We start from the raw sequence: 18593 nt of genomic DNA, 5'->3' as shown, positions 1-18593 counted from the left end.
CTTCCTTTTGCACTGTAAATCTCCTGGGTGGCAAACCTAGCACAAAGAATTTGCTTCGGAATAAACTGAAACTATACCCTCAATGAATGCTGGCTGGTTTTGTCCAGAAACAGCAGCCATGTTGGAGGAGAGGATGGATCTATTAAAAAAAATGACAACTCCCAGTTTGAGGAAGGTTGTTCTGGCTTGGACAGTGCTAACACCAAAGCGCATCCTTCTCACATGCGGCTGGGGCTGGCACCCCCTTCCATGGGTGGTGGGCACCCAACACTGCTGCCGGGCAGAGAGACCTGCACAGAAAATAACATCACCCTTCTCAGCCGCTACTAATTTGGTGGTGTGAGCAATTCAGGTCTGATGCAAAAGATTAAGAGGTCTGCAAGTACACAGCAAAACAGCTACTAAGGATGCTAATTAAACAGGACCCTAGAGTGTTTCTTTTAATTAAAATTTATTTTTATTGCATTTAGATATATAAATGGTATTATAAATCTGCATTGCTAATTCAGTTAGCCAGCTTCTCTTGCACAGGTGAAACCTGAAGGCAGAGATACCAAATGCTGTGATGGTCTCAACTTTCTGTGGTTCTGTTTGAGAGCACTAGCATATAATAATCTCTTCTTTTCAAACATTTCTATGATGTGCAGTATTTCCTTAAAAAGTTAAATTTTCAGAACTCCATCAAAATGGCATTTAAAAATGATGCCACATATTTTCCACCCTATCATCCAAGAAAGAATGAACCACATTAGAACAAAGCAGAAATGTAATCCTTGAAGTGATTATACCAGAGAACATGAATCCTGAAAATAGGGTCATGCAGATTTTTTCTTGTTCATTAGTCTATATAATTAGTTTGTTTAACTGTGCAGTACATAATTAGGCATATTGCTTTACAGAAGAGAATTTAGAAAGGTCAAGGTCCTCAAAATTAATTAAGGAACAGTATCATTAGTCGCTGATAGAGTAGAATCCAACTGATGCAGCAGGATTCAACTGATGTTGGATAGCTTCAGTGTGAATGGTTATACAAAATTATGATTTTTGCCAAGTATAAGATTCATTTTTTTTAATTACTTGGAAGTTTACAACATTAAAAATAAATTGAAATGGCAACATATTAAAATTAGTCTTGATATGAAACACATTCTCAGCATGAACTTTTCCAGATAGTCCATACGTTTGGTAGGGCATGTCTTTGGGAAGTACAGCCTGCTCATAATGCATGAGGGGCCAAATTCATCCCCATGAAAGGGCTGACCTGAGAACTACGGAGGCAAAACACAGCCTTGGTTAGAGAACACCCTTGACGGTGCTCAGATATAGGAATGCATCTTCTTTCACCTGAGAAGATGCAACACGGTGGATTAGTTTGCTTTAACTCTGTGTTTCCCAGGCTGGCAGGTAAGGGCAGAAATTGAACCATCATTTCCACAGAACCATTTTTGGTAGGGACCTACCACGTGTCGTGCAGAGAAGGAAAATCAGACTGCATGCCAGCTACTCACTTAACCAATAATCAACTCAAATTTTTTATTATGTGAACATTAATTTGCCAGTCAGACAAATCTAATTTAATATTACCTCATGCTCTTCCCATTAATTAAATTTGGAGAGTTTCAAATTGACTGACTGGAATTTCAATTTACTTTAAGCTTTTGGCTGACTTTAGTTGGAAATATTTATATCCATTTTATTCCAGTCTTCAGAAACTACAGCAGCTTTTCCATGGCTGAAATTGTTACTCAATAACCACATTTTCTCCCCAAGGATATGACAGAGAGGCCTATCGATGGTGTTCCATGAACAGAAGCAAGCCCGTGCCAGAGGGAGCATCCTTCCCTAGATTAAATACATCTGCCTCATATTAGAAGGAAATAAGTGGTGCTTCAGGAGTGAGCTGTGTAGCTATTGATCTTGTTCTTACTTTATTAGCAAGGGAAGATCCTACCAGGTATTTCAATGCTCAACATTAACAGCTGAGGCAAAGACTCCAGTCTCATTAGTTAACATGCTTCACCCTAGATCCCATTTTATTTCGTGGCGGTCTAATTGGTACAGATTGAACTAAACTGATCAGTCGTTATTGCCTTGTATTAAGCTTTGAAATTTGCTGCTACTACCTCAGACTTGAAGAGGTTTCATGCCTAAACACCTATTTAATGCATCCAGGCTGGCATCTATCCAGGTCGACAGCTTGCAAACCCCATTTCTTTTTCTAAACGCTATAGGGAAACAAGTCAGGAAGAGAACATGGGGTTTAGAGCGTACGCGAAGTGCCTCGTGCAGCCCACAGCTCGGTGCCATCAAGGGCAGAGCTGCTTCAGAGCTGCCTCCAACAGCGGAGCCCGGCCCCTGCTCTGCATGCAAATGGAAAAAGACATAATCAAGAAAGCAACTGAGATTGCCATGTCTAATCCCTCCATGGTAAACAGGTATTTCCCACTCTGCTCCTCTGAAGAGATTTCTATTAATATGCCAAAGATACAGGACCGTAGCAGGGACCTCCTAGTACCAACTATCTTGTTGTTATCTCCATCCCTGCAAATTACATGAACACAGTCTTTTACATCAGTCTGTTTCGTTTTCAGGATAGTAGGAAGGAGGCTAGAAAGAGTGTGATGTTTACAGGTTGCTTTACAGTCATTGCAAATCGCCTTTACAGAAGTCTCTCTCCTCGTACAGTAACGCTGTCTCAGCTGCGTGATGAGCAGGCAGCTTCATAATTGCCCTTGAATGCTTCCATGTTAGGCCTGACCAGCGAAAGCACTTCAAGCATAATTAGAGGCATCAAGCATGTTAGCAGGATTACAAGCATCTTCCCTTCTCTGTCAAATTAATATTCCTTCCCCAGCACAACACACAGTGCCTGGAAATGATGGGTTATTAGCTAAGACCTCATCCATACAGCTGCCCTCATTCAGCAAGCAGGAGGAAAAGACGTACACAACAACAAATGTGCTTTGCTCTGAGGAAACATCACGGCATTAAAGACGAGGAGATAGGGGGGCAGTTTGCCCCTGCACCCTGTTGCTGGCACGAGGGTTACATGTGTGCATTGAGCACAGCTCATACTATCAGCTCTCTGGGGTGGGCAACGGACCAGATTTGCAAAGATATTCAGAGACCAAAAAAGAGCAGGGTCTTCACAAATCCTAGGCCCATTGGGGTTAGGCACAAAATTCCCTCCTGGCACATTTTTAGACAAGCACCTTCACAAATAGGAGTTGGTGCCTTCCTACAGCACTGTTCCTTGCCTGAGCCCTTCCGCTCACCAAAATACATATATTTTTAGCAAAGGATTTATGGTTTCCATGTGCTAATCCAGCATTAGTTAACTTGCTAGAGGACGTTTGTTTAGCAGGGAATGATGCAAGCTCATGCATCAATAAATATTGAATTTATCCATGGGAGACATTACTTATTTTTATTTCTCATTGCTTTGTTTCTGGAATCTCTTTCAAGGAATCTGCAAAATTTATTTATTCAGTAATAACACAGTTTCATCTAACTACAGTGACTCTACTTAGAAAGAGTAAGGTTTAAGAGAAGGAATCCTAAATGGGGATTTATTCACTACCGTACAGATTTAGTAAAGCAATATTGGTGTAGGAGAACAGGGTGACGAACTTCCTGTCCCAATTTACTTTGCTAGTGGCTGGTTTTATTGATTTTAAATGTTGAGCTTGCACTTTTCATGTTCAGAAAGCAGCAACGCTTAATGTGGCTGCAGAGACATAGGGAACATTCATGAAAACATACACCTTGCAACCCCAAAAGCCAATTTTGAACTCACTGTGTCACGTTTTCAGGCAGATGTCCTAGCTGCGCTGCGCTGGAAGAAACATTGGCTGTACCTTAGCCAAAATATCCGAACAAAAATGCTTATGATTAAGCATCTACACTCACACGGGTGGAGAACTCCAATCCATCTACCTTTAAAAGCAATAACCCAGCACCTGCAGGCTTTAAAGATGCTAGACTGAGCCTATGCCTTCTCCTGTTTGAGTTTCCAATATGGAAATTCGTATTTCAATACAGACAATTCAAACTGTAACTTCAATAAGGAAATACAGTTTTGTTTTTTTCTCAATAGGGAGAATATTGCGTATTTTCAATCAACTCAGTAACTACTCAAGTAGTTATTATTTTCAGATAAAGAACCTCCTAACCTCACAAGCAGGCAAAGGGCAAGTAAACTAAAGCAAACCCCTGAAATCTCATTTCATATATCTCACAGAGGGAAGATAACGCACAGTAATATAGGAACACAGGTGCTTTCTTCATAGTCGCACTTGTATCTTGAAGGGCTTGCCTCGCCCAGGGCAGAGCGCAGTCAACCTGCGTTCGCTTCAGTGGGAGCTGAGGGCACTGATGGCCATCCTCACCGTCGCCTCTGGCCGAGAGCACTCATCTGTAAAGAGCACATCCCCTGCTAAGATCCCGCACGTGATGTTCAGCCAGGAACACGGCGCTTAGCAGGGGATATGCTTTTTGCTGAAGCTCATCTGGAGCAGCTGACAAGCGAGGGCCCCTGTCCCACCAACTTTTTATCTCACCAGGTTCCCATTGTGTTTGGCTGAGGTGTCCAAGGGTGGGTGCCCAAGCCAGCAGAAGAGAACCTCTGCGGGTGGAAAGGAGACGCTTTCTTCTTACCTGTGATGAAGCCCACACAGATGTAGAGCTGCAGGATGCTGGTGCAGAAGGCAGCTGAGACCATCCCGATGCCACACAGCAGGCCTCCAAGTATAACCACAGGTCGGCTGCCATAGCGGTTTACTAAAATACTGCTAATGGGACCTGGGGAAAGAGTGCAAAATGGTTCTTGAGGTAGGTATCTTCTGACAGAAGGGCATGTTTGACACAAAGCAGGTAAAACTCTGCAATATTAGCGCCCCTGAGGTGCTGCTGCCAGCTTCTAGGGTGACTTCAGGAAGAAAATGGAAAAAGAGAGAAAGATGATCCGCACTGTGTGGAGATGGCAGCATGTCCCATGCCACACAGTGGCTGCGTAGTTGGTGACAGCTCCTGCCTCCAGGACTTAAAACTGTCATCAGAGAAGGCAAACGGCAATAACAAATCAGGCAAACACATGATCCCAACGTAGGAGCTTCTTGATCTATTATAATGCTAAACCATACACACAAAGCAGTGGTTCGTATTACAAGGCTCACATCATGAATACTGTTGCATTTTTAATGCCTCTATTTAATGTAATTCCGACACTGTTGACCAGGACTGAAGCTTCAGCAGAACGGTTGTTAATTAAATCTTAATAGCAGTCTATGTAGATAGAAACAGTTTGGGACGATGGATTAGCTGGAGCTCAAAAGAACCAGTTTGGTCTTACATTTATGTAAAGAGGTGGTTCAGGAAAGTGCAAAATTATGAGAGAGGGAAATAGCTTAACAAAGACTGTGCACACTGAAAGGAAGCACTTAAATCTGAGGAAGTGGAACACGCCAGCAGCTTTGGGCAGAGGAGCAAAGAAGGGAGGTCTTGTGTATAATAGTCTCAACTAGCTTGAGGACCAGTAAAATTCAGAATCACAGAATAATATGTCACAGGGACTTTGAAGGTCTCAGGACCAACCTCCTGCTCAAAGCAGAGCCAACTCTGAAGTTAGACCAGGCTGAGAAGTCAGAATGAGAGAAAGCAAACTGAGCAGGAAAGAGAGGTCCAGAAGTCAAGCTATGAGATCTAAGAAAAATATTCTGTATTTCTCAAAACCCCTGAACCAAAACGCTGCAAAAATGATGCTGGAAATGAGGCAGGGGGATACAGGCAGCTTTTCCTGTCTTATCTTACCTGACTACTTCTGGTGCTACTCAGCACACAGCAATGGTGTTTCGGAGCTCAGTGTGCCTGTTTGCCTTCATTCCTGCTGTTACAAACAGCCCACACCGTCCACATACAGATTACTGGAAACGGGTATTTTAAGCTCACAGGCATCTCTGAAGTGTTTGACTGTGGGATCTACCTCACCGCAGAGCCATTTGGTAGGATATTTACCTTTGCTTAAATAATCTCAGCCAGAAAGAGTGCCAGAGCTCTTTCCAGAGCCTGCAAACCACGGCACACTTGAGCACAGGAGCAAGACCCAAAAACCCCAATATCCCCCCAGCATGGCTGACAGCATCCGAACAAGTTCTCCACTGTCATAATGTGCAAGAATAAAAACCAGTAGGTATGACTGGTTTAATCTAGGGAATGAAGCCCATGGTTACATCTGTAACATGTAAAATACTTTCCACTAGATGTCTAAGGTCAAAACACTCATAAATGAAATACACACAAGCACAGTCTTAACAGCATCCCTGTAATTGCATGATCCGTGAGCTGGTCCCATCGAATGCACCATTCCATTAAAATTTCTGTGAGTGTATGATTACGTGAAGAGTTTTTTCTCCTAATCCTGTAACTGGATTCACATGCATGCATCCTTTTGCTGCACAGAGCACTACAGAATTCAGTGAGAAGTTCTGGGGAAAGAGATACATATGTCAGATCAGCACAGCAGGAAAGGGACCCCTTTCTCACTGAGTTTCCCCTGGTCAGGGCTTGGACTTGTCACGTTACGCTTGAGCTGGTCTCAGCGTGTCCTGTAATTCAATAGATTGAGCCAGTGTTCCTCGGAAAGGAACCAACACATTCCTCTGCAGCCTAAGGGCACACAACTCTTCCATTTTTCAATTTTCCACATGTCCGCATTTCTCCAGAATCAATCTAATTACTCAACTAAGAAAATGTGGTTTCAATTACTCCTCCCACTGGAAGGGGGCTTTCACATTAGCCCTAAAACTACAGGATGTCATACCATGGAGCAAAGCATTTAAAGCCCACAAGATTTCTGCCAAGGCCCTTCTCCTGCTCTGATTCGGGCAGTTCCTGGGGACAGAAGCCCCTGCTATGAGATGTAAAACAAAATGCTCACTTATGCCCCACTCTTGCAGCACCCACCTCAGGAGAAGGAGAATATGGATCCACGTCCCTCTCACTCCAGTCCATAAGCTGTCCTATTGGCTTCACCCATCAGTAAGGATGGGTTTGGACCATGACAGCAGATGTTGAACTGGAAGGGGCTGAGGGTGGGACACATTCTGCTCTGCTTCCCGGCTACTGGGACAACGCGGGGTAGAGGCTGGAGTAGATGAAAGCAAAAGTTCGTACCCCAACCACTGGCTTTACAAATGAGAGCACCCTGCCTGTGCCCCTGGAGCACCCTCCGTGAACGTGCAGTGTCCTCAACCACATCCCAACTTCCCAGTGATCACTTATTAAGCAGCGAGACCACAACTGCTCCCTGTTCTTGTCTTGTGTGATCTCTCAGCAATGCTTTACAGCAGGTCTGCGTGACTTGATCAGCAAACAGCCTTCATCTGCTATAACCAGCGTTATCAGTTTTACAGGGGGATAATCAGTCCAACTTGTTTGCCAGTCCGGGTGGGAGAGCTGTGGTCTCAAAGGTGTTATCTGCCTGGGCTGGGCTGAGCTCACAGGGAACTGTGACAAATTTCAGAAGCAACATAAGCCTTTCTCCTTCACAGCCTGAAACCTTAAGTCCAGGCCCTGTGAGCCTGCTTTGCTAAAGAAGCACGGCGTACAGGATCACAGCACACACTTGTGAGTCACAGCATTTGATCTCCCTGACCAGCCTCACCCACATAGGACTGAGGGTTGGAGACCTCTAAGATACTAAGTGCAGCCAGTTAAAGGAGAAAACAGGAGCAGAGCATCTGGACTAAACCTTTCCAGCCGCTGGAGAATCCACAGCGAAGGCCATGATGAGCACTCAACCTGCAGGGAAAGCATCAGTTAGACCTACACTTTACAAGACACCAGAGAACCCAACCCAAGGCCTCAAACAGTTGGGAAACCAAACTTCCCTGAGCTGCTGCAGCTCATAGGGCCGAGGTTTTGTAATAGTCCTGAGCAGACCTTTCAAATGCACTGAAGCAAATGCAAAATCACATCCCCAAAATTACTTCCACTTAAGTCATTTGGACCTACAGAAAGGTCCATAGGCTTTAATGGAGCAGCCTTTCAAAAGCTGTCCCATCTCTTGGCAGAAACCAGCGCACGCGATATGTCACATAGCTTTGCACACTTCAGCACGCAAACCCCGCCAATTTGGGCAGGCGTACGAAGCACAGACACGTACACCTTCACCCTGCCCAGATGTCTTCAGTGATCAGCACCACACCCAACAGATCTAAATGCACCTCTCCTGCCCTGCTCTGCCACATGCCACCCATAGTGTATTTCTCACAGGGGCCTGATTAGCCATCAAACATTAGGTAACTTTAACAGCAGTGTGCTGGGGAGCTTCAGAAAACGTCAAATAGCTCATGTCAGGGCAGAGGAATTAAGAAGAGGGAACAACAAAGCCAGCACCGCAGTTGTGGGAAATAGGAAACACGATTACTGCTTTGCTTGCAGCTATTGCAAAAATTAAAAGTGTGACAGCCCCTGGAAACATGGTGGAATTGAAAAGTGGGACCTGTCATTTACCAGTTATTCAGCCTGCATGAAAAGAATAAAGATCCTGTGTATATTACCACACAGAAACCAATTATGGTAACGTGTACAGCTTAGATCCCAAGGCACCTTTACTTGCTATACCTGCCTGGTCAAACGTGCAGGAACCACAGGCTCCTTGTCCTGGCATCCAAACTAAATCATCCTTCCTTCCTGTGAGCCAACGGTGGGAGAAGCTAACAGGAGTTGGGGTGATTTTTGCCTCTTAATTTTCAGAGTCAGGTGAGGACAGGGCAAGAGACACAGCTGGCAAAGCTCTCAGAAAGCCACCATTTACCTGGCTTGACCTTGCAGAAGCAGCCACACTAATGCTGTCTAAGTCCCTGAAAAGTCATGGTGACGAGCAAAAGCCATCTCAGCTGCCGAGCATGTCCCTGATGCATGGCTTCTCAGGGACCCGAGCAGCCAGGGCTAGTGTCACCCAGCCAGTGCTGTCCCCACAGCCCCACCACCATGGCAGCATTGCAACTTCTAATGAGGAAATTAGAAATAAAACTTAATCACGCCCTTGCACCACAACACATTCCAAGGATGAGGCTGACAACACAGGGGTGGTAGCAGCCGGTGCTTCACTGTGGGAAGGGGTGGCATTTCCACCCACCCAGCCTTAGGAAATGAGGCAGCCCCTTCCACAACCCAGCAAGTGGCTTCCTCCCTCCCGACGAACTTCCAGCCGCAGCCATCATTTATCATCCATCGCAAGGGGATGACACGAGACAGCAGAGGACACAGGGGGATGCTGAGCCTCATCCTGCTGCTGGCTTCGCTCAGAGCCATGCCTGTGGCTCTGCACCTCCCCTGGCTCGCAGGACACTGCTGGGGGACACGCTCTCCAATGGAGCTACCATCATCTCCTGGATAAGAGCAAGGAAAGCCAGCTCAGAAATGCCTCACTTTACACCCCAAGCCCTTGCAGAGCAGGGTGCACACAAAGGGGTTTCTGCCTGCAGTAAAACTCTGCAGTCTGGAGAGCAACAGTTGGCACCAAATATCCCCAAAAGATGCTGCTGGGTTCATGGCACTCCTGGAAGACTGATGTAACGTAAAGCACTATCCTCAGGCTGTATAAATCATGCTGGTTTAGTGCCTGTCCTGTATAAAGCCTCTCTTTTCTCATACCTGTGGCAGATTTCCATTCGTTGTTACCTAGTACATGAAAGGCCATGTCAAAGAAGCTGATCTTGGTGGCAAGCAAAACACAGGAACTCGCCAGTGGGAAATAAAGCAAGCCCCAACTCATTTGTTAGCTTGTCCAATTACTTTTCACCTTGAGTTTTGCATCTGCAGAAGTGAAAAGGACCCTGAAAAGGAGATTGTAAAACCATAAAGAAAATGCAAAATACCCTGGACTCTCCCCTCTCGTCCTCCACAAAGCCAGGCCATCTTGTCATTTATTCTTTTTGAGCTGCTGAACTACGATCCAGAGAGGATCATAACGCAGAGTTGGCATTTAACAAGAAATATCAATCCAGACTGGCTTAAACTCTTGCAAGTATGACAGTGTTCAAAAATTAGACACCTGAATTGCCTTTCTGTTTTCCTCAATAAGCCTTATGAATTTTTTATGAGTAGCAAAACTTCCCGTGTTGGTGCAAAACACCAATGTATTTTTAACAAGGACTAAAATGTTCTTCTCTCCCATACCTCTGACCATATCCCTTATTTGTCAGGTTTGGTTTCTCATTTTTTGTAACTTAACCTAATACTAACAGAAACAGTTTTCCCCCTTTTCGGTGGAACCTGGCTTGGATTAATTTCTACTGAAATATTTCTGTGCAGGGCTCTCGGAGAAGCAGCTAAGAGCTGAGACCCTGAAAGACAGACCCTGTAACCCAGAGGCCTCCATGCAACGTGAGTTTTTTCCAGGTTTCACAAGACTGACCTTCTGACAGTGTAAAGTGGCACAGAGCCATTGCAAACATCATATGTCTGCTGGTAAGACCATTTGATGGCCATGCAAATGATAAAATAGCAACCCTTTAAAATAGTCCACTGCATGGACCCCAGAGCTGGCAGATTTGGGACCACCGGTGCCCCCATCGCTGGGGCTGCAACGTGCAGCTCAGCTTTTCCCACTTTTCCGCAGTGACAAGCGGCTCTGAAGAGCTGTTACTGTACAGGGACATTGGTCAGCACCAAAAGAACTACCCAGATAGTTAATATTTTCCAAACTGCTGTGAAAACACAGATAATACTAAGGAACTCAGCACGACATGACTGGCGTTGACTATGTGGAGTCGCTGGGGACATAAGAAGGAGCAGAGCATACTCAGCTGGGAAGAAAGGGGGGGAAATCATTTATACTAATAAAACAAAGTCTATTATTACACTAGTAGTAAAACAATGACAGAAGCAGGCCTGCAATTTCCTCAGTAATAATCTCATTCCCTCAGTGGAATAACAACGCTGCCTTTGGCCTCATAATTTATCCACCAGGGTACCAGCCCATTGTAACAGAGCAACCTCCTCATTACCCCGCAAATGAAAGCAAGTGCCCCCACGTTATTAACATGCTGCCAGAATCTACCAGCCTCCCGAGGCGGAGGGGATCAGCATCAGCAATCAGCACCTGGTAACAATGCACGGCCCGAAAGGGAGGTGGCCTGAGAAAACACGGGGCACAGTCACAAAGGCAGGGGGAAAGGGATGAGAGGGTTAAAACCTGCAGCCTCTTAGTCTTTTGCCTCGCTAGAAGAGAATTCCAAGGTCCAGGACCTGGGTGGCTCATGCTCTTAAGTGTTTGTCACCAGGGCTTGGAGAACTGCTGCTCACCAGCTGACCCATGTTAAATGAGCCCTGCATGTGCCTGCTCCAGATCACCAGAGGAGAAGAACTGCTGGTACCTGGTAATAATACAATGTATTAATAGTCTCAGCTGCTTGGTTCAGATGGTTTGTTTTGCACCTGCAATGGCTGAGGAGCCCACACACAACTGGTTTTTCCTCAGGCAGTGCTGCTGAAGACAGGACAGCCATGCATGCCAGTGCTGGAGGACAAGCGGCAGCGAGCAAACGCTCCAGGTGACAGCCATGGTATCAAATACCCCTCTGTCAGACCCCAAAGGACAGCTTCCAAAGACCTGTCCACCCCTAAACTGCCCCAATGTCTTCTGTTAGTATTACTTTGCACTGCACATAATCATTGTTAAATAAGGAAGCTGAAGTCCAGCATATGCAAGAGCAGCTCCAACAGCTAACCAGTCACCAGAAGGTGCCTCTCTTTCTTCCTCGTAGGCAAGGAAAATGGTCTGTATATTAAAGGGGGCAATGGCTGCAGTTTCAGCACAACCCCTGTGAGATGCATAAGCCAAGCATGGGAGAGACTGCCTAGACATGTGTTACTCGTCATCAAATTGGTCGGTCCAGGCTCTGTGGTGCTGGGTCTCCCGGGCAGGATTGGCACCGTATCCAGCTGAGAAGGCAGTGGGTGTAATGATCTGGTGCAGAAACCAAGCCGCGGCAGCCCTCCCTCCCCTGCACCCACCAGGCACGTCCTTGGGAAGCCAGGGACCCTGACCTCCCATCAGAAATACGTGCGTTTGCCACAGCAGCATCCTGATGTTAAAAAAAGAAGAAAAACAAAGCAGACGAGGCCGAAGCTTCAGAAAGACAAAGCGTCCTCTTCCTTATCCAGCAATCTTATCTGATCAGTGCTTCGGCATTTCAATTTCCAGATTACACAGCTGACATGCGCTGCTCCTGCGGCACGCAGAGAAGCCACAGGCCAACAGCTCCAAAATTGGGGCTGGAGCCAAGGTCCTTCGTGTCACTTCGTATTTAGGCAATTAAATAACCGCTCCTGCAAGGGGATGGCGTCGCAGGTGCCGAGCACACAGCTGCCTGCGCTCAGTGGTTTCCCGGGGCTGCTGGTTTGGATCTCACCCACACAGCAGATCACAGCCCCTGACCTTCAGAAGGTCACGACTTCACGTTTTTTGAATTTCTTTCCCATGATTTTTTTTAGCTAACCTTTTGCTTTGGCAGGACCGCAGACTTTTATCCCTTCCGTCCTTTGAAGCCCAGCTGCAGAACATGAGTTCCCTACGCAGCTGAAACACCTATTCCCTGAGATCAGCAGCCCTTTGTTACTGGTCTTAACACGCTGCTCTACAAGCAAATTGGCCCCTACCTGGCCATGCTCTCCAAAGGGCTTTGTCCACCTCCTGGAAGCCCTACGTAATTTGACCTGGAGAGCCATCCAGGGGCAGAAAAGCTGCAATGCTGTGGGACAGGTTGGCATCAAAGCTCTCGCACTCCTTCCTACGGCAGCACACAAAACGCACGCTGTACTGACCGGGGGAAGAAGCTTTCATATGTTTGAACTTCACTTGGGGCAGTGGATTATAACTTACTCCTGGGCTTAACATCTGCCTGCGAAGCATTAACAACCCCTCAACCAAAACTCTTCGTTTTCTTCTTCCTAGTTCTTATTAATCTCGGTTTTTATTAAGTCTATCACAACTCTATTACTGCTGCCTGGTGACCTTGCTAGCTCCAATGAAGGGCAAAATGATAAAGCTTTGTGACCAAGTCCACGAACACAGAAATATTTCACCTAAACCTATAGTGCTATTATTGCTCTTAAGTAGAACAGGGCTATTTAAAAAAATAAAAAATATAAGCACATACGTGGTGACCTTGCAGGGCTTGAGTGCTCTCTGAGAGTCAGGAGAAGTATATGAATCTGCAGCACCATCCATTACAGAAATCAAATCATTCCTCACCCGTCTTTCTTAACAAAATCCACGATCATAATGGTGTTGCTACCTCGGGAATTGCCCCAGCATGGGAAGACGTCTTGTTTCAATGACACGGGGAGGCTGATTGACTCTTGGTGGGACTCCAAGAGGTGGTGACAATAAGCAAAAGGATGAAGTCCAGCACTGGGCAGCTGAGCCACGGGTACGCAGGGAGCACCTGCCTGGGCTTGGGCCACAATGGCAGGATGCCAGATATCCATCATGGATAAACAGAGATACTCCTTTTGTTTCAGCCTACACAAAAGATCCAGGTGGAAAAGCACATGCCCAGGGAAATCCTAGCTTGAGAATTTTTGTTGAACCAATGCTGTTAAGCACATAAGTCTGGGGACAGACTTTTTAGTAGGGCCTGTTGTGATAAGACAAGGGGTAATGGTTTTAAACTAAAAGAGTAGATTCAGACTAGATATAAGGAAGAAATTTTTTACGCTGAGGGTGGTGAAGCACTGGCACAGGTTGCCCAGAGAGGTGGTGGATGCCCCATCCCTGGAAACATTCCAGGTCAGGTTGGATGGGGCTCTGAGCAACCTGATCTAGTTGAAGATGTCCCTGCTCATTGCAGGGGGGTTGGACTAGATGACCTTTAGAGGTCCCTTCCAACCCAAACTATTCTGTGATTCTATGATTCTATGATTAAGTAGAGAGAGCTGACGCATGATACATTACTGCAAATATTGCCTGTCCTCCCCTCCTCTCCCTCTCCTGTCTCATAACCCTCCCTCAGCACTAAAGGCTGATGAAGGAGGTGCTCGTGTCATTTCGGACATCCTTGGGTAACTGAGGCATCCCATGGGGTGGTCAGACACAACACAGGACCCAGAGGACACAGGTGGTGGATTTCCCAGAAAGACCAGCGAGGAGCCGGCTGCGCACCGCAGATCCACACTGCATCCGTATGGGCTGAGCATCTCCGAATGCAAACCGTGCCCAGGTACTGACCCTTTTATTTCTCTGCTAAACCCAAGCTACAGAAAGTGATGGGAAGCCCATAGTGCAGCCACCCAAGCACAATGCACAAAGATCACCCCTTTGCTTTTCAGGAGTGAAGCCACTCGTGTGGGAACTCGCAGGCTTGGGGCTCTGGGCTTCTTAAAGAACAAGAAAAAGCCCCAGCACATGCTGTGGCAGCTCATTTCTCAGCAGCAGGGGATGAAAACAGTAGCAACAGCATGTGAGCTCAGCATCTGCAAAAGAACACGTGCCTTGCAGAGATTATTTCTTAAACCAGACGACAGCCCCGTACGATGCTCCACACAGGCAACCTGCTCTCACGCAAACAGCTCTCTTCCCCTGCCCAGCCGCTTGGGACTCCACACACAGAAAATCTGCTGCAAAATGCTGGGCAATGCACAATTTTGCCAGGCACCCCCGTCACCGAGCTTTTAGCAGGTAAAGCCTCCACCAGTCAGGGCACATCCTGCCCTGGTGCTTGTGGTCCATCAGGCAATGTCTGAGCCTGGGCTCTCTTACCCACTTGCTGCTTGTCCTTGAAAAAGCTTCACACCTCCCTTCCCGTGCCTCAGTTTCCCCTTTCAGTGCTGTGGTACTTCACAGCTATTTGCAAGCACTTGGGATGGGTGGAGAGCCCTGGGTGAGGTCTTCTGGAGGCAGAGAAGGTTTTGATGAAGTATGGACCAGACCAGAAGAGAACATTGGCAGTTTTGATTAAGTTAAAAACTGCAGAATCAAACTCATTATTAATACAGCTTTACGCCACTGCATGTTGTAAGGTGCTTTCTAAACCTGTCACTGCAATTTATCATGCTAGCAGTGTAATAAAATACAGCTATAAAATTTTGGATTAAATGTTCAAGGTCAATGGTTGACTTTTAACTTCCCAATCTCTTCCTTGCTGCTTTAGTAGATGCTCTATTAAGCAGTTACAAGCTCTGGGAGAAAGTTTCTTTGGAGAAAAGATTCAGTTGTGGAGCATCTCCAGAATTAAATCTTTAGACATTTCATCCAATTACAAAACAATAAATAATAAATAACAAGAGTAATAAACACTGGCTGACTTCAGGATAAGGCTTTTACTTCAGAAATGCTCTCATTTTTCTTGTGTTTGCAAAAGGTGGCTTTCTGCTCCTGTCTTAGCAAAATAGACAGAAGGTGATGCCCTAATTTTAATAGAAATTTGGATCTGTAAGAACAGCACTCTAGAGATTTTGGGGGGAGTATTACAGCAGCGTATAGCGAGACTGAGACCAAGACTCCATTGCACTACGTACTGAATAAAAACAATGTATGGTCCTGATGCAACTTAGCTTTTTATGTATTAAAGGGCAACAGAAGCAGAACATATTTACACCTACAAACTGTATACAAACATGCACAAGGCTTGGCTGCACAGCAATTGCAAAAGAAAGAGTGAGATTCTTCCAAATGAGGGGGAAAAAAGGTCCTATGTCTCCTGCTCTAGCCCCAGCTATTCAAGCTTATCAGCTGAAATGACTGTGTCAGGATCTGGTCTCTGAGTTTCACTCAGATGACTTCTGTTGTTTCATTACAATGATGAAAAGAGCATTTTGGGCACATAGTCACCATAAAAAAACCCCTGAAATTGCAGATACTGTCCTAGGTATTAAATTATTCTCTCTATTCTGGCACATGTGCCAGAAAGCCGGCTCATTGTTCCAACTCTAACAGTTGGCTATAATAAAAGGCATTACTTCTTCCCACAATCCTTACCTCTCTTATAGCCCTAGAGGAGACTGTAACAGCTACAAGAACATTGCTGCTATTAAATTAGTAGCATCAGTATTTCTTATTTTTAGAATGTTTGGCTGCTTCTCCCTGATGCTGAATAGGGCAACTAAATTAGTAGCAAATTAATATTGCTTATCTTTTCTTTCCTGGGAGCTCAACTGTCTCCTGCTTTCCCTGGGTAACCGTTATCTCTGGGGACTCATTTGTGGCCTAGCTTGATATGTGTCACCCTTAAAAATGAGAAGAGGGCAGCTCAGTTTGGTGTTGTGAACATGATGCAGGCACATGGCCCAAGTCAGGAGGCGTGAAGGCCAAAGGTTTTCGTTTTTGCAATGATATTATTTAAGATTGCCTCCTTGAACAAAACCCATCCCTGCCCATCAGGCAAGACCTTGGGAGCCTTGGTTTTGTGTTGGCATAGCAAAGTCCAAGGAGGCAGTTTGCAAAAGAAAACCCTGCCAAGGACATGCAGCAGCACGACGGGTGCCTTATGATGCTCCACGTTTTTACAATGTTGGTGTGTCCTTGCCACCCCCAGAGCCTGATACCTGGGAGTTGAGCTGCAGCTGAAGAAACCTTTAGGGAAGGATGGTGGCATCTCCACTCATTCCTTATGGACAGATCCTGGTTCCTTTTCTTTACAACCGGCAAAGACTTTGCTCTGTAATACTTTTCTCATTTGGGGTAAGGAATGAGCTCTTTGCCCATGACCAGAAAAAAAAGTAGAAACATTGCAAAACAGAAATCCTTCTTTATCAGATTAACAGGGTTTCACCCTGCAGGATTTGGTCAGAGAAAAGCAATGTTCCCTTGTGCTCCTCACTCACTAACCTCCCTGTTTGCCCTCCGCAACTGGAAACATGGAATTGCTGAACATGAACACTGGCGAGAACTACAAGTACCGTATCATAAAGTCCAGGCTATCCACTTTACTGCACACTAATCTGTTTTACTACTTGTATTACAGTGACAGAATTGTTTTCTGCAACCTAGTTCAGATTAAGAAACTGGGGGATAAGACACATTAAAACTTCTGCAATATATATTGCCAGAGCCTTGGCTGGTGTAAAACAGCTTCCTAGGGGAATTAAAGCAGAAAGTGAAGGGCAGAAACAGTCTCGGCTGCTGATTTTTCAGTCTTAGTCTGAAAAACTGGCACTGCTCTGGTGCTACAAGCCACAGCCTCAGGTGGTCACTGTAAATCTGCATCCATGCTGTCAAAGGCAACAGAGAAACTCCAGTGGAGATTTGGGCTAGTTCATGTGAGCATTTTCAGAAAATACGGTTCATTTGCATTATTTACGAAATGCAAACATAAGCTCTGTAACACAGTAAGCAGCACAGCCTAAAAACAAGTCCCCACACCAACAAGCATGCCAAGGAAACGAGGGACTGTCTCCTGAGGATGTTTGCAAACAACAGCTGTTGTCAGTGAGAGCATCAGAACCTCCGCACCCTGCCAAGGCACCGGGCGGCACAGCTGCCCTGAGCTCCCCGGGACGGAGGGAGCCGAGCAGGGTGGCCGGGTCAGTCCTCGCGGAGGACATCCCCGTGCTTGGATGCCAGCTTCGCTGCCCTGAGTCCTGGCTCCGAGAGCCACGGCACAGCCCGGAGACGTGGCCGAACACCGGGGAGGGGACAGCAATGCTACAGCCTTTCCCTGAAGCCAACTGAGCAAACAGCGGAGCCTGTGCACTCTTGAGGAAAGCTGTTGATCTGCGTGGCCACCTTCCAAATCATGGCCATTTACTGGTACTGGAGCAGGGGGAAGGGGTGGAGGTGAGGCAAGTTTGGGGCTTTCCTTTCGTGGCTGTGATGCCCACACCTGACACCAGCAAATGCACCACTTGGCCCCTCCAGCCCCCCAGGACACAGGGCCTGATGCCTCGCGTAGGAGATGCTCAGTGCATCTCCACGCGGGCTGTGACAGTTCTGCCTCACCACTGATTTGGGAAAGGAAGGGAAGGAAGGGACAAGCCATGGCAGTAGTTACCTGGTTTAGTAACTCTACTAGTTACTCAGGACTATCTTGAAAGCTTACTTTGGCATTTTTAGAATTTCTTTTTTTCAGAAAAGATTAGAAAAAATCCAGTGTTAAATTACTTCCTAGTTTTTCAGCAAAGTAAATCAAGCTTTGCCGCACAGGCATCCTAACAGCTCTAACAGGCACTGCAGCAGAGCAAGACTTTGGCAGCTCACAGGAACCGGCGCCCCGTTCCTTCAATGAGAATTTCCAAATCACTGAAGTCGTTCATAAGTCAAACCCGCTCTGGCGTTAAATGCCCAGTCAATCAAATTAGATGTGTTAAATACACTCCTGGGCACGTGTGTTTCATTTGCTCCATGTTCTGCAAACTCCCATCGCGGCCCTGTCTGCAGCCACTGAGCAACTCGGTGTCTCAGCCTGGATCGCTGCAGAGGGAGGGATGATCAAACAAGCATAAATCTTATTCAAGAGCAGAGCAGAGGAGAGAAGGACATAACTCTGAGCAACTGCAAGGCAAGTGGGAAGGTACAAAGGTACAATCGCCTGCAATTAAGTCTAACAGTGCCCAGTTGTATCATCCCCCATATTACTGTATAATAGCAT

General features: G+C 46.1%; 1 protein-coding gene across 6 annotated transcripts in view; it reads right to left on the bottom strand.

Moving 5' to 3' along the window:
* LOC143164241 (monocarboxylate transporter 2-like) overlaps window positions 1–18593 on the bottom strand; it is a 44935-nt gene that overhangs the window by 5672 nt on the left and 20670 nt on the right. For all 6 annotated transcript variants that reach the window (XM_076346616.1, XM_076346615.1, XM_076346612.1 and 3 more), the window contains one exon: window positions 4657–4800. In XM_076346616.1, coding sequence (XP_076202731.1) covers window positions 4657–4800 — 144 coding nt within the window. The remainder of the gene's footprint in view (window positions 1–4656; window positions 4801–18593) is intronic.

Source organism: Aptenodytes patagonicus, chromosome 8 (assembly GCF_965638725.1).
Source record: "Aptenodytes patagonicus chromosome 8, bAptPat1.pri.cur, whole genome shotgun sequence".
Lineage (NCBI taxonomy): Eukaryota > Metazoa > Chordata > Aves > Sphenisciformes > Spheniscidae > Aptenodytes > Aptenodytes patagonicus.
This window is presented reverse-complemented; position numbering and strand designations above follow the sequence as displayed.